This window comes from Thermobia domestica, chromosome 5, assembly GCF_964235325.1.
Source record: "Thermobia domestica chromosome 5, izTheDome1.hap1.1, whole genome shotgun sequence".
Taxonomy (NCBI): Eukaryota; Metazoa; Arthropoda; class Insecta; order Zygentoma; family Lepismatidae; genus Thermobia; species Thermobia domestica.
Genome location: NC_137458.1, coordinates 210,873,175 through 210,900,901, shown reverse-complemented (window position 1 = coordinate 210,900,901; position 27,727 = coordinate 210,873,175). Strand labels below are relative to the sequence as shown.

The window sequence follows — 27,727 nt, the reverse complement described above, 5'->3', positions numbered from 1 at the left end:
AAATCGGAAAAATGGTGTGAACTATTGCTCATATTGGCTTAATTGATGTTCAAACTTAGAAGTATGTATAGATGTACACGAAGGCTTCGTCTAAAAAATGTGACAGCTAACCCCCATAATTTCAATCTTTCAAAAAAAATCGATTCAATATTATGATCTCCTTTTCACCTAGGAAGTTCTTCGAGAAAAAATATGAAAAAATACGTTTCAGATGTCGCTTTAACCCTAGAATACTACGTAATATCCACAGTTGTACCGCGGATGCACCATGGTTAAAACTGCCTGCAAACCTCTACCGCATCTGAACGGGGTCAATTGGTTATTATTTTTCATTTTTACTCATGAATGAATGAAAAATCACGCTCGAAAGATCCCAAAATATCCGTGGTTTCATTTTTTGGCCTGTGGCACTCCCATCCCCATTTTGGGTCAAAGTGAAACTGTTGAAATTGGTGTCTATTTCGTATGACTCTAACATCCTGAGCATGAATGTGAGGTTCAAGTTGCCATTAGTTCTCTGTATGTACCCCATTTGATAGTACCTAAAGCCTCAATGTGAACTGTCATATAATAAAATGAACGGGTATCTATCAAGTATACTATCAGGTATACTTATAGTGCCCAATCGAGGTAAAATCACCTCAGCTGGAAAGAGAATAAACATAAACAACAATGCTCAGTGTTGATGTAAGGTAATCTTTACATTACATTTTCTTATATTTCTTGGATGAAATGTTTCTTTCATTCAAGTCTTGATTTCATTCAAAGGCTTTATTAAATTATATTGTTGTTGATGGTTGTTCTCTTCCCAGATGAGGTGTTATCACAGGTAGGTGCCCTGTAGGTATAAGAAATATTAATTTGTTTATATGACAGCTCACATTGAAGCTTCCTGCACTCTCAAATGCATGCCTTACCAACGGGGAGGGAGGTTCGTGAACCCATTCCTCTTTGCGGGATTCTGCTAGGTGAACCAGTAGCCACTGAGAAAGAAATGCAGTTGAATTCTGTTCTTAACATTCCTTCTGACAAAGCTGATTTTTTTGTTCGGGGGGAAAAGCAATTGGTTGTTGGCTCGACGAACACCCCATTGGAACCGTAAGGGTTAATATCCGCCTTACTAAATTAAGCTATACTAAACTGTTTGCAGCTTACGTTTGTGACTGCATCCATGTGGTTCACAAATGGTGATAAAGAACCCAATGATTTACTTGAATGAGAACTGGTAGTTGTATTTGCACATGAACCCAGCGATAGAGGTGCAGGGTTTCCTTTTGACATTGAAACATCAGGAATGTCTATTTCTAATAATTCAGCTATTTTTTTTTCGCAGATGATGTACTTGCAACGGTATTCGAAGAAGTACTGCAGAATGTTTGTTCTTCAAGTCGTTTCATATGAGCTGGGCATTTAAAACACTTTTTCAAATAATTTGTCATTTTATTGGCATTCGAAAAAATGAAATGTTTGAGTTTTACGTCCCACGGTTATGCCGGTTAGGCTAAAGGGGACGGTGATTATGAGAGATGAGTGAAAATGGTGGAATGAAGAAAGTGGGAGGAAACGGGAGAACCCCGAGAAAACCCACGAGCACGGTGTTTGTCCACCACAAAGTTCACTTGGCGGGGGCTGGGATCGAACCCGGGACCCCAAGCACCAGAGGTGAACGCTCTACCACTGAGCCACCGCGCCCCCCTTTATTGACGTTCGAATGTTTATATTCTTTATTACAGAACTTGTAAACAACACCTTCGTTTTTTGCTTTAAAGAATTGCCATATACGACCCTTTTTCTTCCGCATGTTACATTTCTAGTCTTTCAAAACACTTTTGAAATAACAGTGAAGGACTATAGTTTAGACAGAAACTCACGCAATCCCAACTTGCAGAACAGTCAGAGCACAGCACAAGACTAGTATTGTAGGTAGAGACCAATGCGCAACCAACTGCAACGATTATCTTTCTTTTTGATATTCAAACCAGTGCTGTGGTGTTGCCGGTTTTCCACTTCTGCAGCAGTACAAAGTACTGCAAAAATTTCTATAAAACTAAGGGATGTTATCCATTTTAGTGTGAAATATCCATAGTGTAATATTTGTAACAATTTCAGTAACTAATAAAATACAGAAAAAAAACGTCACTGGTATGGTTAATAATTCATAAAAGTTCATAATAATTGAATTTTCCTAAAATATACTGTTCGGCAAAATGAAACTTTTTTTCGCTCCCACGGACGAAAATAGGTGATTCGCTCCTGAGTGCGAATCCGTAACCCGTTTTTCTCCAGGATGTATCAGTTTTCAGGGAAGAGGGGAGGGGGTGTTTCAATATCCGCCCAAAGATGCTATTCTCCACCCATAATAATTTGGACGTTATAATTTAAATATCAATATAAATTATGCAGATAAAATTGCATAAAAAGTTAAACACTTACGTGTCACTTGGTTTTCCTACTCCTCTTGTAATTACTACAGGGTCTCGCGGTCACATTCCAACAGAAGTCTGCCAACATATTCACACTCCATTTACCACTGTAGCGCCTCTCCATGGTAGCTATATGCTGGTGAAACCTTTCCCCGTGTTCATCAGAGACCTCCCCCAAGCTGTACATTTCAGGGAAGAAGCCCAGGCGGCAATGCAGGAAGTGTAACTTGAGGGACATATTACATCTCGTGTTACAAAATAAAGTAATTAACCTGCCCACAATGTCTTTGTAATCATGTGACTTATGATTCCCTAGAAAGTTACTGCGCACTTCTCGAAAGGCCTCCCAAGCCTCACTTTCCACTTCATTAAGCTTAGAAGAAAATGTAGTATCCTTAAAAACGTCTCTGATTCGAGGTCCCATAAGAACACCTTCTTTTACCTTGGCCTCGCTGAGTCTTGGGAATAGTTTTCTGAGATGATTAAATGCTTCACCATCCCGGTTCAGGGCCTTGACGAAGACATTCATGAGCCCTAATTTGATATGAAGGGGTGGTAAGAATATTTTCTCCGGATCCACAAGACGTTCATTAGCCACGTTCATCTTCCCTGGGACCAGTTGCTTCCTTGGCGGTCATTTTGTGATGGTGTACTGATCTTTGGCTTGACTATCCCAATGACACAAGAAGCAGCAGTGCTTTGTGTAACCTCCTTGTAAACCGGTGAGGATGGCAATAACCTTAAGGTCAGCCCATACAGACCACTGGAACTGTTCGTACTTTATTTTCTGCAATATCTTTCGCATGTTCTCGTATGTTTCTTTCATATGTACAGCATGAGCAATAGGGATGACTGGCTTTTCATTGCCATTGTGTAGTAACACTGCCTTGAGACTTATCCTTGAGGAATCTACGAATAGCCTCCAATCTTCAGTGTTGTAGTTCAACTTCAGTTGTCCCATAAGCGATGGAATGTCACTGCATTACACCAAATCACCATCCTTTGTAAAATAGGAACTAGGCTCACCTCTCTTTTCCTATACATCGATATATTCACATCTTGGTTTAGTAGATACCATTGTTGAAGTCGTGATGCAAGCAACAGGGCCTTAGACTTGGGAAGATTTAAGTCTCTTATCAGATCATTCAGCTCTTCCTGACTTATCACATGTGGTTCATTAGTGTCAGGCACTGGAGCGTAATTGGGATCTGACTGTGTACTCGAAGATTGTGGAACATCTTCACAAACAGCAGGTTCTTCATCGGATGAAACACTGCACAGGGTGTATGAGTCTGATGGTACGGGTACAGGCAGACAAACATCATTTTTCACAGGTCTCCTCGCGGAATCCAAGTTAGAATACTGTATTTTATACTTCTTCTTTTTTTTTTTTTTTTTTTTTTGAGAAACCTTTTATATTAGTCAGGCAGAAGTAACAGCCTGAAACATGATCACGGGGCTCGCACCAAACCATAGGTACGGCCAACGGCATCAATTTATGTGTACCTTTCAACCATCCTGTGAGAGTACGCGCACACGAGTTACAACTTTGTTTCGGAGCCCAAACGCGATCCTGGTCGCCGATTTCACACCCGAAGTACAGATGGTAGGCTGTCTTCAGAAACGGTAACAATGGCCTACTTTGTCCCTTGAAAATCATTTCCCCACATATGTAGCAGAATGAATCTGTCGAATTGTTGCAAGTTCTCGGCATGTTCGTTTAACACAAACGTCAATATTTCACGCAGAAATACTTTTCACCCACGGTATACACAGACACAGCGTAACAATACCTTCTAACACAAAGATCAACTCGAAACTGAAATATTTATTTCACGCGACAACGTGGTGTACGTCTTGGCGCCTTTTCTCAACAATCTGTCTGTCGCCTAGACAAAAGGGAGCCGACGAATGATCGCAAGTTGATTACGAAACCTTTCTCCGTCAATAACGCTTAGGTTTTAGTGTATGTAGTGTGGAACGAAAATAAATCTTTGCTACCCAAGGGGAGGGGGTACGTTTCCAGGGGGTCGTGAGCTAGAGAAAAGAATGATCCTGGGATATAGCCTAGGAACAGTTCTTGGATTAAGATAAAAATTCAGAATTATGCACTGCAAACACGGAAAACACATATTAAATACGAAAAAAATATGATTTTTCTGTCAATTATGGAAACAGTACCCCGCCCCCGCCCCCCCAAAATACGTGCTGGAACTTTGTCGATGAGATATTCGTAATCAGCTTCTCGAAATCTATCCGGTACACCCTTTCACCTTCGTGGGAGGATTTTCATGCCGACCAGTGATACTCATTTTTGGAATAGGTAAATACAAAAACAGAAATGCCCGGGTAAATACCCATTTTTATTTACCTACCCACTGAGTATTTACTCGTGTACAATGATCAACGTCCCTGACATTAGATTAGATGTAGTAATAATAATAAAAATGTTAATCCTGACAATAAACCACTTTTACTATGTTTACACTAGTTTCCTCGTACACTACCCTTAAAGAGTTTTACAGATTATTATGACTTTGAGTTCCTGAGTTAATTTTATTATGATTTCAGTGCTGAAGGAATTGACTAGGAAAGAGGGACTTTAACCACTAGTAATTTTTAGGTTAAGGAAAAAGCAGAAAATTTAATAGAATTAAGCCATCTTCCCCAATTGAATGAGATGAAGAGGTCGTATGATGCCATGAATACGGATAGAATAATATAACTGTTGTTTATGAAATAGAACATTGTACAATAATCTTTAATGTTGAATCATTACAAAAACCGATCGTTTTCATCCACCACTGGTAAAGTCTTTCTAGCCTTAGAACAAAGTAGACGTAAACAAAACAAAATGTATTGCTCCACGGCTCACACGTGCTTCAGCAGCAAGAGACGTGAACAGCAAGATCGTCTGCTAGCTTACTGTCGTCGCATAATTTCCGAAGTGTAAGGCTACGGTTAGTTGGTAAATAATTAACGCACTGGCACTAACTATTGCTATGCTGTAAATACGTATTTTCTCAAATCGTTATATAAACGAGATTGCCTCTGTTTCTGTTGTCCTCTTTTGTGTTTTATAACACGGATTATTGTCACTCATCGTCGCCATGAAACTCTGCATTCTACAATTAAAATGAGCGGGGTCGGCGCGCGAACGCATACACATGCGCAGTAAATACTATATGTCCAAGTACAGGTATGGTTGAAATAAAGCTGTTGTTACACCTGTTAAATATATATATATATATATATATATATATATATATATATATATATATATATATATATATATATATATATATATATATCTTGCTTTTCTTATCACAAAATGCAGGATAAATTCAGATATCTATATTCGAAATTACTATTTTACTAGGGATTATATTGCTGTAGGATACTAGTGCAGTGAGAACAACAACCAATCACTGGTCATCGACCGACTGGTAGTCAGGTGGGATCGTATACATCTACTTTTTTCTAAGACTGGAAAGAGAATATATTGTAAACTGTGTATATATTGTAAAAGTCAAACAGTCAAATAATACAGGGTGTCCGAGAATTATCTATACAACTTAACGACGTTATATTGAAAGAAGTGAATATATTTACATGCGGTTTTTTGCATTCAATACAGAAAGTCGTAAAGTTTTTTTTCCTGTTCAGTACACCTCTATGTGGGCACCATGTGTGATACGAAGCACATCCAGACGAAAATCAATTTCAGCCCATGTGCGCTGCAGCAAATCATCAGTTATTGTCTGAAAAGCAGCAAGGATACGCTGCTTTAGCTGTTCAAAGTTTGCTACCTTCGTAGCGAAGACGATGTCCTTAAGGTACCCCCACAGGAAGAAGTCCAGTGGTGTCAGATCCGGCGACCGCGGAGGCCATGATATCGGACCGTCGCGACCAATCCACCTATTGGGAAACACCTTATCCAGGTATTCTCGAACTTCTAAAGACCAGTGTGGCGGAGCTCCATCGTGTTGAAACAGAATGTTTGGTTGTTGATCCTCCAACTGAGGAATCACATAAAGCTGGAGCAAATCCAGATAGACCTGACCTGTGATTGAATTTTCAGTGAAAAAGAAGGATCCAATAATGCGATTATGCATACCTTAGGTCTATCGCGCTCCATCTCACGTGTTACATAAGGGTTCTCGGATCCCCATATGCGAACATTGTGCCTGTTCAACTTCCCAGACACATGGAATGTTGCCTCGTTACTGAAACAAATCTTTTGTGGGAACTGGTTATCGTGCTCAATGCGGTTGAGCATGTAACAAGCAAAGTCAGTACGTCTGGGTTTGTCGGTTGACAATAAGGCCTGAAGGAGTTGCAACTTGTAGGCGTGCAGCTTCAGTCGTTTATGAAGAACATCATGAGCCGTAGCCCTGGGCATATTCAATTCTCTCGTCGCTTTGCGAACAGATTTTGTTGGACTACGCACAAAGGCCTGTTTCCTCTTTCCACATCTTCCTGACTGGCACTTGGTCTTCCAGCTCCTTTCTGGTGCAGAACACTTCCCGTTTCCATGAATTGTTTATACCAAGCTTTAATTGTAGCTCTGGTTGGAGGATCACGTGCATACTTGGTCCTTACATTCCGCTGCACCTGAGTCTCCGACTTCGTTTCTATGTACCAGGCAACACACTGTGATCTTTCTTGTGGTGTCCACATCTTCATTTATTGTTTGCTAACCTGTAAAAGACAAAAGAAGAACCTGTAAGACTTTCTGCATTGAATGCAACAAACCGTATGTAAATATCACCTTAACTTCTTTAAATATAACGTCGTAAAGCTGTATAGATAATTCTCGGACACGGTGTAGAATATGATATCAGAGGTACTCTGAGTTAAGAAAGATGGTTTAAAATAATATCTAGAGACTAAAGGATTTTACTTTTCAACTATTTGTAAAAACAGTCTTACTTCTGGAGAACATTCAAGAAAATCACACAACAAACAAATACGAAAACAGATAGAGCATAATAATTTATCAATAATTTAAATTATAGACATTGCAGAAAGTTTTAAAGTTCTATTTATAATCTTTTTTTTAAAAATTCTGAGTAACCAATATAAAAATGTCAAACTGACTGAATATAGTAGAAATTATATGTAAATTTTTATGTTCCATCTATGCACAGTGGTCCAGATATCCCTAAAACCTGGCCAAAACTCATTTCTCCGAGAAGGAGGCATGTATCATATATGTATTTCGGTTTCTGATAAATCTCAACAATACAAACGATATTAAAAAGCAAATTACTGCATTCTGTAATACACTGAGATGAAGAAACAAAAGAAATACAAAGAACACAAAAGTGAACATTTTAACACAATATGTGCACAGTTAGCATAGCTCATTCTGAGTCACTTTCAGCTCCAGTTGAAGATCGTGATAGGGTTTGCAGTAAGTTTAAAACATGTGGCAAAGTGGGCAGAGCTTTCCTCATACTCAATTGTGACATCCTCTGAAGGATAGTTGACAGCGGGTCCGACGTGACGAGAAGTTGCAGCATCACGGCCATAATTGTGATTTGTCGTGAACTCGTTCGTGCATGATGTTTCGGGTACTGCTTGATATTTTTATGCCTTGCTTCCTGCGCCACTGGGCAAAAGAGCCGACGAAATTATGCTTTGCGCGTGTATCAGAATGTTATGCGCCGAAGCGGGCATATAGTGCCAAGAGTAAAGATTGAGGTACATGTCATATATTTCAAAGGCCAACGCCTCAAATTTGTCGGGATCTATTTCCAGACCACGTAAAAGGATTTGAAGAAGAATAACACATTTCTCGATTCCGGTTATTGGGGATATTTGTTCCGGATTTTGGAAAAAGCGTCTGACTGTGCTACCAGCGTTAGACGTTCCACTTCCACCCTGTCTTGGCTCATCAACTCTGAGTTCCAGTTCCGTCCTTAACTTTTTTTTGCACAAATGTATGCTTTGTGTCTGCTAATGGTTTGTTTTCCTTCCGGATCTGCCATTGTTGAAAGTTAATCTATATGATACATGTAACAACCACTTCATGAAACATATCTATGCATAAAGTAGCCGAACTCAAATGTTTCTGGATTCTCGTGTTTGACATTGCTGGTATTGTTAATTTCCTTAGGTGTGGCTCCGCGGACATAGCACTTCTGTGCTCACGTATCGGTAGTGAGCGCATTACACAGTTTACCATCAACTATAGTTAATTGCAAGAAATGCTAGACAGGGCACTGTTTGTTTGTTGTTACTGTGGCATTCAAGTTCTGCACTTGTTGCTGAATGCGATGCACCTCTTGTGACACCAAGTCTGTTGTTCTTTTTTGATCTGGATTCTAATTGTTCTATGTAACCTAACAGAAGATGGTTGTAAATCTCGCCACACAATTACCTCCCCCTTCTTGTCTGACACGGAGCAGAGCTGCAGTGGTGCCATAGACGTGAAGGAAACGTCCTACCTCATGTCCTATCTTGGAATCCTACCTCATGAGTTATCTGTTTATACTGTGCTTGAGCAGTAGTTAAATCACACACCCCATTTCAATACTAACGTCAGCTGCTTCCAACATTTCTTAGGCACTTGGTCAAGGACAGGTTCTTGCAGCTCGAGAATGTGGCTTGTTGTATGATTTAGAAGATCTTGGAGTGACACCTCGAGAGCCGATTATTTGCAGGGTAACATCGTTTCTTTGCCTCTAGAACACGGTTGTAGAGGGGTATATCTTGCTGCAGCATCCTGCACTGTTTTGTAACAGTTTGTATTGATATCAAGATAGGTCAACTACCAATAATAATTAGACCAAACCATGTAAATTGAAGTCAGGAGTGTAAGTTGGTGTCGGAGGATGTTTTGGGGTCATCTTCCAGACTTGTCTATTTTCTTTCCTCTCAGCGATGTCTTCTCCATTTCCTTTGTCAGATATATCTTATCATGGTCTCTTTATTCTCGGAATTTCATGCCTGCAGCATAACCACGAAGCACATAAATCTTCTGTTTTCGTACATTTTGAGCGTGTGCTGCTACTTGCAAATGTTTTCTCTTATCTCCGCCTACCGATGTCGAAGATGTTGACCTAACTGACATTGGTAAGTTGGTTTGGAAATCAATCTCATGATATAGCCATCCCTGATTTTCATTCTCAAACAATTTATAGTTCCGCTTACACTTGTCTACTTTGTCGAAAATGTGATGACCTGCGTCAGTTGGAGCTTCATTCTTTCATTAACAATGGTGATATTTCGCATTGAACAGATATAGTCAAAGATCGTCTTTTTGCGTCCTTGCTACCTTTTCTATGCCAACCTACACCAAAAAGCTCTCTTCTCGTAGTTTGATAAGACATTGTCAGCAAGAAAGAGAAAATAACCTAATTAACTGTGCAGTTATTCACACTGGTTTGCACATAATTCTTACTCAACCAGCAACTTGTCTAACTGTAACAAAATCGGGCAAAATGGGCAACATTGGCTTCTTGTCTCTGTAAGAGGATGTATTGAGCTATTCTCTGAAAAAGAAATCGTAACTTGAAACTGCTTGAAGCGCATTAAAACTCTAATGGAACTGAAAGGAACCATCAAAATATATGGAGTTCCAAACCCCTTTGGCTTTTCCATCTTCTGTCACGTTTAAGCAATAATCAGCCACGTCAAACATCATGTCTGGAAAGAACAGTGTACAAAGCTCTATACTAAACAACACATAACTTTTTTCTCACTAACATAATTCTGGTTCTACATAGCTGTGAATATTATGCATGTTGACGTATAAAGATAACTTATCACCGCAATCAGCAAAAGCTCACTTCAGACTCCCTTCTCGGACTACCGGGTGTAAAACCCTCATCATCCCACGTTGTTTTCATACAGTGATCTTCTACCTTTCAATCTACATTGGTTTAGACTCTTTGCTACAAACTTCATTTTCTCGGTTTGGGCCAGGTTTTAGAGGTATCTAGAAAAAGACGTAACAGAAGCAATCAGCAAAATTAATGGGAGTACAACACCTAGGCTTGATCAGAGTCCACATTATGTCATTAAAGTCTGTAGTAACGAAACAATCATATGTAATGCATTGTTAAAAACTGGAGTATTTCCTTCAAAATGGAAACAAGTTTACCTTGTGCCAATGTATAAATCTGATGATCGAGATAATATTAAAAACTATAGGCCTATAAGTTTACTACATGTATTCTCCAAAATTTTGAATTAATTGCAGACAGACATTTGTATGTCAACGTACCAATAAAGAATAATTTAAGAGACATGCAACATTGTTTCTACAAAGACAGACCGATTGCAACAAATCTTATTCATTTTACCGATTTTACATACTTCTGTCCCCAGACAACTTCTTTTTTCTCTGTTTATTAATGAAGTAACAATAGTGGCCCATCCAGGTGAACCAAAACCTTACTTTCTTTTAAACATACTATAAATTATATGCAATAATTTCTTGCTATGTCTAGACCCTGTCCGTTTGCAGCCTCCATTTTCATTTTCAGTTGTAACTTAAAGGCTGTAACTGTTTCTTGTTACTGGAATGATCATGCTCTACGAAATTACTTGAATCTTGATTCTACATTCATTTTGAATGATATATCATCCAAAAATTATATAATATCATATGATGAAATACATTTTATCCTCTTGGATTTCTTTTATCTCGCAAGAATTTTGCTAGGTTTTCATCTGCTTAGATTCTGATACTTGCATTTTGTCTCTGCGTCACGGCACGTCTTTTGGAAGTGATTTAGGTGAGTGGTTATGCAGTTTTCGTTTGAAGTATATAATTAAAATTTTTGTTATTCAAATTGAACTCTGCTTAGAACAGATTGAAATACGATACCTATGAAAGTATAGACTTCAAGGATAAGGAAATAACTGCATTATTTGTATGGAAAGAGAATAGATTCAATAAAATACTTCACGATTTATAGAATAGGTGCAAGATTGTTATCGCAAGGTTTCGATGTGGATCAGGTATCAGAAATAGGCTTAAAAAAAATACAAACAGATGTATCCAACCATCATCTTACAAATGAATCAGTAAAATATATGTTAAAAGCTTTGTTAAAAAAAAAAAAGAATACGATGTAGTTGTACACTCGAGATCGACAGTAATCGCGAATATATTCAGTGATTTATTGAAGGTATTTAGTGAGGGCACAGGAGTTGAAACCTACGTTCACAGTTTCCTTACCTTTCCTCTATTCTTTCTGAGCACTCACCCCTAAAGTAGGATTTTTTCTATGTTTTATATTAAATTGCAAAGGCATTGAGAGGAAATCCTATGAAAAGCCAATTATAATTTATTAATTCATTTTAATTACGGAAATGTTAGATTTAGTCTTGTCGGTTGTTCAATAACGTTGCTAGTTTGAATCATAGAAAAATAAAACATTTGGAATGACTTAAGAGATTTGTCACTATCAGGACAGAACAATACTGGTTAAAATAAGTATACAAATGTGATGTTTTTTTTAGTTTACTAAATGCAGTACTTATTTTTGCACAGTAGAGAGATTTACGTTCTTTCTATGTTACAAATAATAATGATGATAATAATAATAATAATAATAATAAAACTCTTGTTTTCTTGTTGATAGAATAACAGGTATTCACTTTTGCTGTGGATGTATATAATTTTAAATTTTAAATAGAATCTAATATAAGAAGTAATACGAATCTTCAGTAATAAAAACAATGTTGCAATTCATTGAAGAAAAGGACCCCGCACTTTTCTTATGGAAAGTGGCTTTCGGCTAATGTTGTTGAAACTTCGCTGGTTGATAGTTCTTAACATGTGGATCAAAAGTCTCAATGGGCACAAAGACCGAAATCCACTCCTTCCCCCAAAAAACCGCCTCCAAGTAGCTGGGAGGAAGAACTGATTTCAGCATGTAAAACAATTTGTTGTTTTAATCAACTCAACAATGTAATATGTCATTAAATGGTCAAGGTTTTGAATTTTCTAAAATAATAATTGTAAATTATAATTATCTTCGATTTTTCTGTTATTAGAACGAGATAACAAGTTTTGTACCGAATTGTAATAATACTAGTATCCTAACCGAGAATTGAATCATTTCAAGAAAAGCTATGGTTCTCAATGACCTCTGGTGGTACTTTTTGGAATGATAAGTTTGTTCATGTGCAGCGCTACCTGGGATCGTCAGATCACAGGCAGCTATCAAATACGAAAGAAAACGATTATCTTTGGTGTCAAAATTCAATATGTTTCAACCTAATCGGCTTCTAAATTAAATTAAGTGTTGAAAGTGTATTTGATAAATTGTGAATATGTGAGTTTATTGCTGTAAAAGCTTTGGTTTATAACTGGAATAGCTACTGTAAGTAAATTATTTTCTAGAATTTCTCTTGGCAAGTTAGTACGCCATTTAACATTGTGGTTGTTTCTATGCTGCTATCGCTGGTCGATATTTGAATGATAATGAGTTTTATAGTTGAGTTCTCAATTTTGTGATCTAAATTAAATTCATTTTGTGTTATTTTTTGTATTCTCAAATTTGGCAACTAATTATATTGTTCGAGTTTACAGATATAAAGTTGTTAATATCCGATTTAACTCTATTATTTGACTAATGTAGAGCTTATTTTACCTGGCGTGCTATGAGAGTATTTTTACTAGTAGCTATTGGATTTAATAAGTTCCCACTTTTGTTCAGTTACTTGAACTATACCAACATAACCGTAATTTATTTATTAGTGGGGGAATTTAATTCTCCTTCCTTCCAGCGTGCACGTTTAAGTTGTCTTTGCGGAGGCAGGTGCGCGTGTAACGTGTTAATATCCTTCCAAAATAATTGTAGTACTAATATAAATATATATTTAGAAACAGGATATACGTTACAACAAGGACCCCAAACAACCACATGTTAGACTATCAAACTACCCCACTTGACACCGCCCTTTGCCCCCCACAAATCCCCCCCCGCGAATTACCTTACGGATGTTCCATATTACTGTAGTTTATAGTTGCGCGTATGTGTTGAAATACCTACAGTTTTGGTCTCACCGACGATATGATGGGTTTCACGTATCGCTGATTACGAATCTGAGGTGAGAGTTCTAGAATTCAAGATGGAGGATCAATATGGCGGATCAAAAACACGAAACTCCTGAATGTAGCCACAAATAGCTTTTTACTAGGGATTTTGGGTCGTTGATTACGAATCTGAGGTCAAAATTCTTGAATTCAAGATTGCAGATCCAATATGGTGGATAAAAACGTCGAAGCCACAAACCGTAGTAGACTAGAGTGTTTTTAGATCGCTGTTTAAGTACGCAACATTCCTTGATACTTCAGCCACTATGTAGAATTATTCTGCACCCTTGCCCTTTACCAAAACCCACCACAGATATCTTAATGCTGAACGGTGTTAAAATAATTCATCAATTATCTGTTCATTATTTTCATCATTTCGGTTTGCAGCATCTAATGTGGTACTTAGCAATGAGTCATCGGGATATCTAATATTCTGTAAATGTCGTGCATGGCCTAAATACCACAAGACACTTGCAACGTGCGCACATGTACCTAATGTACGAGCACCGCTTTGACATGTACAGTAGTAACCTTGAATAACATTTTGATCATAATCCTGGTCATCTTCATCAATGGCTACATATGCTATGAAAACTTGATGCTTAGTTGCATTGCGGAACCTTGAGTAGACATATGCGCAGGAATCCCGGTTCAGTTACGTTTTCGTCAAACTGGAATTGCTCATCCTTATCTCGTATTAGTTTATCTTGGACGTAAGAGGATGAGAGATCTACTTGGTATGTGCCTACAGTCAAATCTCGTAAGTAGTTTAAGTTAAGTACAGAGAAATCAATTAGGCCTTGATCATTCAGCGGTACCCATTGACCGTTCCTTCTAATAAGATAATCTACCTCCACTCTTGCTTTAACAACGTTCGGCATGATTGACCTATTTCTCATTTCTCTAGCTAATTCAATGGTTGCATCTTGCATGAAAATAACGGGATGGTATCTGTTCAAAATAGCTCCAGCTATGCGATAGAAACTATTCAGTTTCTTTGCATGTTGCAGATTCAACGTTTGTGCTAGAAACTTAAAAACAGATCTTAGATGCCCGTTTCTTGCCTCGAATATCGACTTTTAGTAACTAGTCGAGAAGTATTCGCATCTTCTGTTGATAGTTGTCTTTCACGTGGTAGTAGGAGTGCGGGCATTCTATGTTCAATTCCTAAATATTTCAGTAAAGGAATTGCATCGCGGTATCCTCTGTCTACTAACATAATGACCAGGATTATGATCAAAATGTTATTCAAGGTTACTACTGTACATGTCAAAGCGGTGCTCGTACATTAGGTACATGTGCGCACGTTGCAAGTGTCTTGTGGTATTTAGGCCATGCACGACATTTACAGAATATTAGATATCCCGATGACTCATTGCTAAGTACCACATTAGATGCTGCAAACCGAAATGATGAAAATAATGAACAGATAATTGATGAATTATTTTAACACCGTTCAGCATTAAGATATCTGTGGTGGGTTTTGGTAAAGGGCAAGGGTGCAGAATAATTCTACATAGTGGCTGAAGTATCAAGGAATGTTGCGTACTTAAACAGCGATCTAAAAACACTCTAGTCTACTACGATTTGTGGCTTCGACGTTTTTATCCACCATATTGGATCTGCAATCTTGAATTCAAGAATTTTGACCTCAGATTCGTAATCAACGACCCAAAATACCCTAGTAAAAAGCTATTTGTGGCTACATTCAGGAATTTCGTGTTTTTGATCCGCCATATTGATCCTCCATCTTGAATTCTAGAACTCTCACCTCAGATTCGTAATCAGCGATACGTGAAACCCATCATATCGTCGGTGAGACCAAAACTGTAGGTATTTCAACACATACGCGCAACTATAAACTACAGTAATATGGAACATCCGTAAGGTAATTCGCGGGGGGGGGGGATTTGTGGGGGGCAAAGGGCGGTGTCAAGTGGGGTAGTTTGATAGTCTAACATGTGGTTGTTTGGGGTCCTTGTTGAGTTGATTAAAACAACAAATTGTTTTACATGCTGAAATCAGTTCTTCCCCCCAGCTACTTGGAGGCGGTTTTTTTTGGGGGGGAAGGAGTGGATTTCGGTCTTTGTGCCCATTGAGACTTTTGATCCACATGTTAAGAACTATCAACCAGCGAAGTTTCAACAACATTAGCCGAAAGCCACTTTCCATAAGAAAAGTGCGGGGTCCTTTAAAATTAATAATTTCTGTTTACCTAATGATAAAAAAATATATATATATTTGGAATTCCATTCAGCAAATTGCAGCTGATACTTAATGTTTTTAAATCAATGAAGTGTAAGAAATACAAACTTCTTTCCTCCCATTTTTCCTCCTTCGCAAGTGAGCATCTGTTTCACACCTGCGCATAGGCGGGAAAGTAAAGCACTATGATTCATCAAACGCTTGGTCTATGCTTTTCGGAGTTTTCTTTTCATTTCTAGACCCCTATAAAACCAAGAAACTCGACCGTATTGAACCAAAATGTTGAAGTTCATTGTGGTGAAAGCCTCTCTCTTACTACATAATTATGAGTGATTTAAGCAGCCTGAGAAATCTTCAAGCTATTTCGACTCAGGGTCTAAAAGAATTCCTTCTGCAACGGAATTTCATCACTGTCCAAAAGATATGCAAATTTTGCGGAGGAAATAGCAGAATTCGTATTCAGGGAAAGGGTAAGTGAAAGAGGACTATTATGTCTAAGATATTTTATTTTAAGATAGCCTTTTGCTGCTTCTTTGTAATAGAGTTTATATAATAAAATCAATGTTATATAATTAAAGCTTAGTTTCTGATTGTCTATACGATAAATCGCTCACATGCATTTAACCAACAGTTGTTAAGTAACTTTAAGCATGTGTAAATAACGATTTTGTAAAATTTTAAAAATTCACGTACCTCAATGAGAATTTCATTTCAATAGAAATAATAGACTTTGATAATATGGCCACTTCTCTTGGCGACATATTATATACAGAGTCTTCCAAAAGTCCTGCAAAAAAGTAAAAAAGCTGTAACTTTGAAAGTACTATTTACTATTTTGTATTTTGTTTGTAATGTTTAGTGGAAATGTTAAAATTTTTGTTGGCAACAATGAGCGGATGTAAACGTTGACGTCATTAAAGCAAATCACGTGACAAAGGTGGCGTGTACTCAAGAGAAAGCGCAGTGTCTGGTGTGGTTTTGTGAGTTAAAATCTAATGTTTTGGTGAGAAGAAAATTCCGACAAAAATATCAGAAACAACCACCTGCAGGTTCAAGAGATGGTATGATAAGTTCCTAGCTACTGGAAGTGTCTTGGTCTTGCCTCGTAGCGGAAGGCCAACAACCAGTGTTGATGTGATTCAGTCCGTGCAGGAAAGATTGTTGCGAAGTCCAAAGAAATCGTTAAAACGCAGATCCTCGGAGCTGCGAGTGCCAATGACAACGCTACACAATATCGTTCGTAAGAAAATGATACAGGAGTTTACAAGCAAAAACCGAAAGATATTCAGGACCTCCGGAAGAAGATACGTGATGTGATTAGGAGTATTACGGATGAAGCACGTCGAAATGTCATTCTTGGATTCCCGAAAAGACTTCAGCAATGTTTGGACGTAAATAGTACTCAGCTGAAGGTTTGGCGTTGAAAAAATGCTTGGGAACAAAATTTCAGACTTTCTTACAAGTCCACTAAAAGTTTTGAAGAAATACAATAAATTGTTACACAGTTACAGATTTTTACTTTCTTGCAGGACTTTTGGAAGACTCTGTATTATTTAAAGAACATTTATTTTTGAACGATCATTGATTAAACTGGTTTTCAGGATTATAATTATCACTTGCACACTTTCGAAAACAATGAGGCAACAAAACACAATGGCATGTACGCACATTAAAAAACAAGAAAGTTTAGATATTTTCGTTTTAAATTAAACTAAATTTATTATAATTCAGATTACATTACAATTTATTTATTTATTTATTTTTAAGGGAAGGAGCTTCTTTACCGATGTACGAAAAGAAATTGCTTAATAAAAACCGCTGCGAGAAGGAACGATTTTTTCTATTGCCCGTGTAAAGATCCACATGTTTCTGGAAGTACTCATGGCATGGATCTTAAAGTATTCACTGTCAATAATAATGCGCTAGACAGGACTTGGAAAATATGTCGTCTGTAAAATTTTAAATGAATTTAGAGAATTTATAGCACTATGGCTACTTGAAACAAGTGAGAAAATTGGTGGAAAAGGACATATTGTAGAAATTGATAAAAGTGCGTTTGGGAAACGAAAGTATAAGAGAGGACGTCTGGTGCGCACACAATGGGTTGTTGTGGAATAGATCGACAGACACGCCGTACTTTTCTTGAGTTGGTTGAAAGAAGAGATGCAGCCATGTTAGAAAACGTTATTCTGGATAACGTTTTACCAGGATCTGTTATTAACACTGATTGCTGGAGAGGTTACAGTAGACTAAATAATTTGGGGTATGTGCACAATACAGTCAACCACAGTGTTAACTTTGTCAACCCTAACAACCCTGACACTCACACACAGACGATCGAGAGTTTTTGGTCAAAAGTAAAGCCACACATTCGGCGACGAATTGAAAAAATGGGCGTCAGACGAATAGAGTTATTTAGCTGAATACATGTGGCGTAACAAATTTGCAACAAGCGAAGAATTGTTTAAGGATTTTTGGCGTGCTGTTCAATACTTTTACCCACATTAAAGTATTTTTTGATGTTACTCCTTGACAATGGAAATCCATTTCCTGCAAGCTGTTAAAATTGAAATGTCCGTAGATGAATAATAAGATATGTGTAAATATAATTGACAAAGGGAAACCACTTACCCTGCAACTTTTAAACACGCCAATGTGATGGTCAGATTTATAAATACAGAAATCGATTGTCACATTGCCATTCTTAAGCCTGGACATTAGTGTGAAGGAAAGTTGATATGGTCTTTCAATCTTTAATTTAAATATTTCACTAGTGTCGATATTTGGAATTTAAGTAAAGTTGAAGAGAAAGGTATTGCCCACAGCACTCAATGGATTCGATTATTATTATTATTATTATTATTATTATTATTATTATTATTATTATTATTATTATTATTATTATTATTATTATTATTATTATTAGTAACACGGCGAGATATAGCTGAGGTTATTGTGTTGAAGAAAATTTCTGTAATCAAAAGTGACAAACAAACGTGTGACTAGAAAAAAATTACAGATCGTGGAAGTCTAAAATATACATTTGTCGCCAGATATCGTACGAGTTGTTACACAAGATGCTTAAGATGGAGGGGAGCACATTGCTCGAACTGGAAGTTTGCGAAGGTGTATAGAGTTCCAGGTGGAAAATCTTCGGGTAAGAGGCCTACAAATGATGGGAAATTATGTAACACAGAATCTTGGGATAATAAGAGATTCGTAAGGGATAAATATAGGCAAAACAACGTTAGTTATAATGTCTGCAATAAAATATCTCAACAAATATCAAGAAATAGCTTCCTACCTCTTCCCTAACTAAATTATTTAAATGAAAATCAAAATTCAAAATTGTTATTTACATACACCAGCAAATGTGAGTATATTCCCCTACCAGTTATTTTTATCTTTATTCTCAGGACGACAGTTTTATTTTTTCTTTCCTTTTTAAACGTTGTCTCTCTATTGTGCAGCCAACTTTTCTACAATTAGTAAATTTATTGAGCCTTAGACTTCAACGTCAACGGGTAAAAAGATCATGTCAAGTGCATGTATCAATTTTGACTAGTATTGTTATGTTCCGATAGTGACAAATATCTTCAGTCAGTTAAAATGGTTTATATTGTACAAACTAGCAGTTGTTTGCTCTGTCATAAAACGGCAGCAAGATGATATCCAATATTTTTGTAATTAAAACGAATTAATGAACTAAAATTGCTTTATTTTCAGGTAAATTCTTTTCAACCTCTATGCAATGTAATATAAATCATAGAAAAAAAATTCCAGCAACGTTAGGAGTTTTAGTGTTCAGCTTGAGTAGACGAAAGATCAGAAGGGTTGTTCACGTTTGTTTGGCCTATTTTCAGGTATTTAACCTCTCCTCTTATGCATACATTTGACCCCCTCCAATCCCTCCTTTAGCCGAAAATCGAAAGCAAGGCTTCGTATGCGCTTAAGTCTATCTGGGCTCCAGATGACCTCTTTCTATGCAGAAATCTGTCCAAATACACACAAATACATATACACAATGTAGTTTATATATATAATTATAGGTTTATATAATTCAACAGCAATTTACTCAAAGAACTAAATGATTGCTGATTTGATGCACTTATGTTTCGTTAGTCTGTTATTGGCATTTGAATTTGTTATTCATAGTTGCCGACAACATGTTTGAAATATTGCATAGAATATATAAAATATAAATGTGGAAAACGTAACTCAGAGTCAACACTAACAAAACACATGCCATGTTTAATAAAAATTCGGTAAGTTCCGAGAACTGGATATGAGTATCTAAGATATGGTTAAGTGATCTATATCTATATAATTTGTCCATCCTCTTGCCCGTCTGATCTCAACTCTAAGCAATTTGAATGATTGGGAAGCCTCAAAGGAAATATACGGTATGTAACTTCAAAATAGATTTTTCTCTAGTCAGTGGTTATTTGTTTAGTTGTAACATTATGTGTATATGGAAATACACAAGTTGGGGTTGAATTTATCTTGTTATTCTTGACCAACTCCCATTTCAATCAATAGGCTTATTTCCTAAACTTCAAACAAAAATTCAAGTTAGATTTTCATTAAAATCGTTAATTGTAAGCCATACGTTGTTGTGGAAAAAGCTAAACACATGCCATGTTTAGTTAAACATGCCATGTGCATGTTTAACTGGCTGGTAGAAATTCAATCATGCTTGTTCAATAAGTTTATGTTCTAAAGAAAAATATTAAAGGAGTAATATTGCGGAATAAAACATGTAATATACTGCCAGACATTACGTGACTTTAGTGTATATAGTCCGTACCAGGTTGCATTCACAATAAAACAGATTTTCGGGGTTAAAAAAGCGAAATTATTTTAATGTGATCTAAAGATGTCCGAAAATTATACTATGCTTGTAAAATCACCATCGAAAATCTATCTCCTTAATATCGAATATACAGTATATTCTACATGTATAACGACCTCAGTATTTATTTTTGTAATTTATCGAGGGCAACTATCCTGAACCCTTAATATAATGTTCCTTGCTAAGTGAAAGTAAGGGGCATACCTTTTACGCCTACATCTAAGATGAGATAGAGATCATAATGTAAATTAGTAGTTAAGTCAGTAGGCGAAACGGGAATAGGCCACTCGGGAAGTCATCATTAGAAGTAGGGATAGTATCGAGACGAGACGAGACTTTGTACAGTCTCGGTCTCGTCTCGATTGATAAATAGTGGTCTCAGTTTCGATCTCGTCTCAAGTCAAAAATCGCCGTCTCTGTCTCATCTCAGTCAATAGATGCTTATCTCGGTCTCGGTCTCGAGGGCCAAGTCTCGATCTCGTCTCGAAAGTCTAGAAATAAATAGTGAGAAGTTAAAATTGTGAAAGTATTATTATCTTACAGTCTGTCGTTTCCGCTTCTTATTTTGTGCCTTTATTCTTGACTTAGAATTATGTATTTTGTACCTCTTCGTAGCTAATTTGCTAGCGCTAATGCTTTCCATGCGTGTGTTCCAGGTTCAGTCATCAGTGTGTACATCATATTTGTATAAAACCCTAATAGTAACCCATATTTTACTTTCAGCAATAGACTTGTCTCATATAGCCTCAGTACTGCCTATACAATTAAACTCTATTAAATTAACACCAATACTCTACAGTAGTTTATTTCCTTCCTTTGAATCAGAATTGTTCAATATTTCCTAACGGATAACGCAACACATAGCAGCACGAAAGTACTTAATCATACCGAAATTGAAATTTTACAATTTCTCATTTATTATCCAATACATTCTGCTTTGACTGTCATTTTAAAAACAAACATAACAATATATTTTGTTTCAAATTGATCAAATGCTTCATTATCGTTTCACATATCTGTGTTTAATTGACACTTTATGACACGAACTTCCTTAACCTTGTGGTGGGAGCTACGGCACTCATCTTTGCTATATGTGGTCTCGCGTTAGATCATCAAATAAGTTAGATTGAAATTTCGATGTTTCGCACTTCAGTTTCACAATTAGCGTCTCACTTTAAGTACATTCTGTTTCTTATACAAGTTCATAAGGTCGTAATGTACTACATAAGCATATATTCAGCGCCGTAACTAAGTAGAAGCAACTGGCCCACGTATTAACGTTTTTGTTCTATGCCAATCAACGTAAAGCCCTGACTTCAACGGTCATACATTTCTACACTTGTATAAACTATTCCTAATGATCAGCAATAAGAAATTCAAAGCAGGAATATTTATTTGATACATACACTAGACAACTTTTTCTGGAGTGGCAGCGAAGTTTTGAGATTCATATATAATTGTGACTTTTACCTCACTACCTGTGAGATGGAACCAGTATTTTAAAAATGAACTAGTTAGTGATTTCCTGTTATTTTTAATGCGTGACAAAGAATCACTTAGGAAAACTCTGATCGAAAGATAAGGAGAGGTGTTGGGTCCACGGCTGAGTGAACACCTGCAAAATTCCTTATCTGATTACTTCCAAAGACATTTCTGTGGGTTGGATGAGTACAGGAAAGACTTTTTGCTCTCTTATTGAAGATTGAAATATATGATAAAATGTGAACTAAAACCCCATCCAGGTGAACCAAAACCCCAAACAAATTAAACATCTTGGTAATATATAAGATAGAAAATTGAAATTTAATAATCACATAAATGATATAGTGCAATCATTCGAGAAAAACAGTAGGTTTTATATTTAATCAATGGCCTGATTGTATAAATGGCTGTTTCTATGTGTACATATATAAGATATTTCTTAGATCCAAACTTGAATTTGGTTAGTTGTCTGGAAAAGTTTATCTAATACACTAATAACAAAATTGAAGCGATATAAAAATGTTTTATAGGGCTATTATGTTATAAAATGAAAAAGGATTACTATTCACATGACTACGAATATTGGTTAACTTATTGTGGACTTCAATTTCTATGGGAAAAGGGAAACTTATTGATAAATCCTTTATTCAAACGGTATTGGATAACAAATATAGTAGTAAGTATTACTTTAAAATTATAGAAATAAGAATGCTGAATTATAGTGTAGGGAATCGATCGGCATCGGTTACACTAAATGCAAAATGTGAAATACTGAGAAAAGTGGCAAAGTCTTACAACAATTTAAAATAAACATATGTTAAGAAAAGGTAACAGTGTTCATTACATAGATTTTGGCAAGAGCAACACTTAATGGATTGGCATGCACAAGCTATTGTATTGTTTTTTTTTTTTTTTTTGCCACTACTAAAACTGCTTACTCATACATTGAGTAAACAAAATATCACTAATTTATTAATTAGTGATCTTGTTTTAAATTAGAAGAATTAATATATAAGAAAAGGTGCTTAATTATTATATTTTTAGTTACATTTCAATGTTTACAGATTTAGGCGCACTTTTTTTTTAATGGTGCAACTCATAACTATTGAAAAATTTGCCACTCTTTCTTTGCAGTTTTTTTTTAATATTTAGCCATTTCTTGGCACCGGAGGACCTTTTCATATTAATATATATTTTTACACAAAAAAGCCATAGATTATGCAAAACAGAATATCTTGTAGTTTATTAAAATGTGTCCTCATTCCGGACAGGGATGAGAATTAAACATTGTGATGTGATTTTTTTTTATAACTATGACAGGGCTGCACACTTATAAGATTAAGCTGTTTCAATTTTATGACGAGAGATGTAACTCACAATCTTGATCTTATTGTTATTATATCTTCAGTATATCTTAACGATTCTTCAGTATATCTTAACGTTGGAAATATAACAATGCAGTGATCATTTTTTTTTTTCCTGTTGGATGTATAACTTTAAACAAAGTTGATTGATTCTTTTAATTGATAGTTAAATGAATCTTTAATTTGCATACTCTTGAATGGTATATTATGAATTGACTGTGTTGATTTTAATCTTGTTTTATAAATCAATGTGCAACTTTAATTGCAATATAATAGCTGCTGACATGCACAAATCTTATATTCATTATACACTATAAAATTTTCTAGTCTGTTGTAATTGATTATGCAATGGTTTTAACAAAGTGGTATTTTTGCCTATGAGCTGTTTGCAGCACTGAAAATAAAATTATTATTATTAAAAATGATCGCAAAGAAAAATGGCTACGATTTGAACCTCGATAAAGTGGCTATTTTAAGTTGAAACTCGATCAAAACTGATGATGCCAAAACCAGTGATACTAGAAATAGATGAGAATGGATATCTTTTATTCATTCGATTTCAAACAAATTACAAAAAGTTTCCGAATAGTACAATCTTAACACAACATTAGTACCCCAAACAATATATAGCAAACTATGCAATATATAAAAATTTCTTCATTTATTATCTGCATTATGCAATTCTCCGTCAAGATCATCATTAAAAAAAAAAAAAAAAAAAAAAAGACATCAAGATTTTTAGAGTGAAAAAAATCGTACTGAAAGCTTCTAGACACGTAAGAATATAATATTTAATGAACGTAGTTGTTGTTTGTATAATTAATAAGTATTTCTTCTATTACCATTAATCTCTGTGATGAGAATGCTGCTAGTGAAGGTAGTGAAAATTCGACAGTTGATGATTGGTGTGATCAGTAAATTCGCAACACAACAGACGAAAGGATGATGGCTAATTTTAAAGTTTAGTTTTCTTTGTGTATTTTCTTGAGAATAATTAACTTTACTATACTGTAGAGTTGAATTGTTACGAAATATTTATGAAATATGAAACAAAAACTTCGAGTCATTTCCTAGGTCATAACTGCCGTGCTCACAGTGGTTAAAGCATTTGCATGTGGATTGAGGTACATTTAATCACTTTATATTGCACTCAGTCTGATCTGCAGTGTTCCCATACTTACATACAATAAAAAAATCTGAGTGGCTATTTGTAGCAGTGTATGAAATGCAGAAACATGGATCCCCATACTTGCTAGAACTGCGTAATGTATTGGTGAGTGACATCGATGCGGCAATATCTCATATGAAGTCATTTCAAATAGAAGCCAAGAGGTTATTCCTGATCAGTGTTAATCGGTATTAGATCAGTTCTACGAAGAGTTGGTATTTTTTTATTTATTGTGCTCATGTCTATTGTGTACAAGACATGCAATGACCTTTATCTCCAAAGAAAACAGTGTAGAGTGTAGTATAATTGCGTATTTTTTTAAAAGTAAAACAATATATTCTCTACACATTTTATTAGGTTTTTTTTTTTTTTTTTTTTTTTTTTTTTTTTTTTTTTTTAAGTTTCCTTTTGACTTATCATAAGAAAGTGTCCATTCAGAACTCGAAATTCCCATTACTGTTCAGAATTGAGAACATCGAGCCTCTAGTCACATATAATCCTACCGACAGTATTATTTTTTACGCAACACCGTAATGTCATATTAAACATGCAGAAACGGAAGAACCTATACAGTGCAGTGTTAAGATAGAACAAATAAGAATGTGAGTTCTTCGATATCTGCATTCATCTTCATCTTTCGTAGTGTAGCAGACGAAAGTGCAGAAACAGCCCTAGAAATTATTTTGTCATATTAAATGAAGACTTCAGGATAGAAAGACAAATCTATTTATCTATTTCATCTATTTTCTTCATTCTGATAAATTGAATTTTAAACTCTGAAGCCACAATCTACTTAGTACTCGTATATAGTGGGAAAAAAATTGATTGTAAATAATGTATGCACTCTTTATCTATAATATTAAAATAGGAAATTCAACTCCTCAAGGCATGTGCACTGTTAACAATAACTCAATTTCGACCAAAAAGTGACATTTCACTCTTCTTCCCTGTGATCTTCAAATATTACGGCATAATATAGGGTGCTTTTGAGCATATACCAATTAGTACTGAAATATATGTCAAAATCATCTTGCCCTAAATATGTTCACACCTGTTCAAAATAGGATTAAGACTATAGCTATTAAAGGAGAAAATTGTTCACTGAGAAGGTTCACGAACGATTTCTAAAATTGGAATATCATTTATTGTCCTATTTAGCAATGTATCTCAAGACTGTTTTGCAAATTGGAAGGAATACTAAAGCAATATTAAAATAAATTTGATTAAGCGTATTTTTGAAACGTGCAACACGTGAATGTGTCCCTGTTCTAAACAAGGTTTGTGATAATATTAGGGACTTCTGCAGTTGAGTCCGTGCATAGCCCTAAATATTAGATGATTCTATTTTTCTTTGTACTTTTCATTTGACATTTCTTCATATAATTTTTCCAATTATATTTTATGAATAAGAACTCTAATTAGCTGTAAAACTATTATATTTTTCAGTGGTATTTTTATATTCAACGAAGAGATCGTCCACATGAGTGGAAGTGTCAGCCAATGAAATGGTTGAGTCCTGAATTAGAGAGAGAAGAAATTATGAGTGGAACATTCAATGTAATAATTGCGAATATTCTTTCGTCAAGTTTGGCATATTCTATTATAAAAGGCAGCTTGAAATCAAGTCTTTATTTTACCATAAATGATTATCCATGGTATTGGTTCATTCTGCAATGGCCTGTGATATTTTTTTACATCGTAAGTATTTAAACGTAATTTTGATAAGATATTTCGAGTATCAATAAAAAATATTACCGAAATCAAACACCATAGTAAGCAATTTTATAATTGGTTGGAATAGCCTAAAGTTTGCTTATAACCCCAATCAGAATAGATAGTGGTTAAGGAATTATTACGTATAACATTACATTAAAGACGTAAAAATTGAAATTTAGGTTTTAAAAAAGGACAAACTTTGATTTTAGTCTTACTTAGGAATAAATACATGCATTTTCTATTTTTTAAAACGTTATTTTTGTGTACCTGTTAATATAGTACACGTTGCTAAAAAAACGAATGAAATAGCAGTTTTAATTAAAAGTAGGTAAATTTTATGTGTAATTAAGAATTAGATAGTGGCCTAGGTACACGTAACAGTGTACATATTCCGTACCTGAGAAGTATTAATTACGTCACTGTGAATGACGTAGTAACCATGACAGTGCGCTCTTCTTGTACTTACAGGAAACAGGAACGTTTTTATTTTATTATTATTATTTTGATGTGAAACAGAGAAGCCATACAAATAAAAGTTTTGATACTTTACATGATTTTGTATCTGAAAAGAGAAACAAAACAGACTTAGCCAACTTAATGATGAAACGCTAATTTCAGAGGCGTCATCTAGGGAAAGAAGTGAGCAATATCCCTCTGCTCTTTGAGTTTGAGAAGCACATGCTTTTTAATAAATTGTATATTAGTATACTAATAAAAAATATAAAAAAAAACACGCGAAATTCTTACGTCGGTGGAATCGTATGTCCTCTGGCAAAATCTGAAATGACGCTACTGGTTAATTTCCATATGAAACTATAGATAATGGCAATGTAAATTGCTCCTTTATCATGCACTGTTAAAGTAGTTTAAGTAATTAACTATTCGTGAAAAATGAAATCAAATATATAGTTTTACATCCTACGTTTGTGCTCTGTAGGCTAACGAGATGGATAATTAATAAAAGGGAATGAAGTATGGAAAAAAAGAGTGCAAATTTTCAACAGGGTCCACATATAAATGGATTGCATATATACTACCTTTTTCTGTAAATTTACTCTTAGTTCCTTCAGTAATCTTTTCTTATGGATGGCATTGCTTCCTGGGTGCATCTGTAGTTTAGAAGGATTTAATTGTTATATATATAAACAATATTTTTTATCGGTAAAATTCGATTAAGACTCCCTAAGAAAAACTTTTATTTACCTTCACAAGTACACAACCCACCAACTGCGTTTAGATTTACAATATGCGTGCAAACAAATGCCAAATAACAAGTATGGAAAACACGCATCAATTTATGGTAGGAGGTCACTACAAGCAAGATTTCTATTTATTCCGATTCAAGACATACCGAAATGAAAATTGTTGCACTTTCCTGTTATGATGCTAGACTTTATAAGTTAGTAAATTTACTCTAAGTAGGCTAGATTAAGAATCAAAGACCATCAGATACTATGG

The 27,727-nt window shown here is 35.6% G+C and overlaps 1 protein-coding gene across 2 annotated transcripts in view; it reads left to right on the top strand.

Moving 5' to 3' along the window:
- Window positions 1-27,727, top strand: part of LOC145686376 (uncharacterized) — a 92,015-nt gene that overhangs the window by 33,670 nt on the left and 30,618 nt on the right. For both annotated transcript variants that reach the window (XM_081759642.1, XM_081759644.1), the window contains one exon: window positions 26,000-26,251. In XM_081759642.1, coding sequence (XP_081615768.1) covers window positions 26,000-26,251 — 252 coding nt within the window. The remainder of the gene's footprint in view (window positions 1-25,999; window positions 26,252-27,727) is intronic.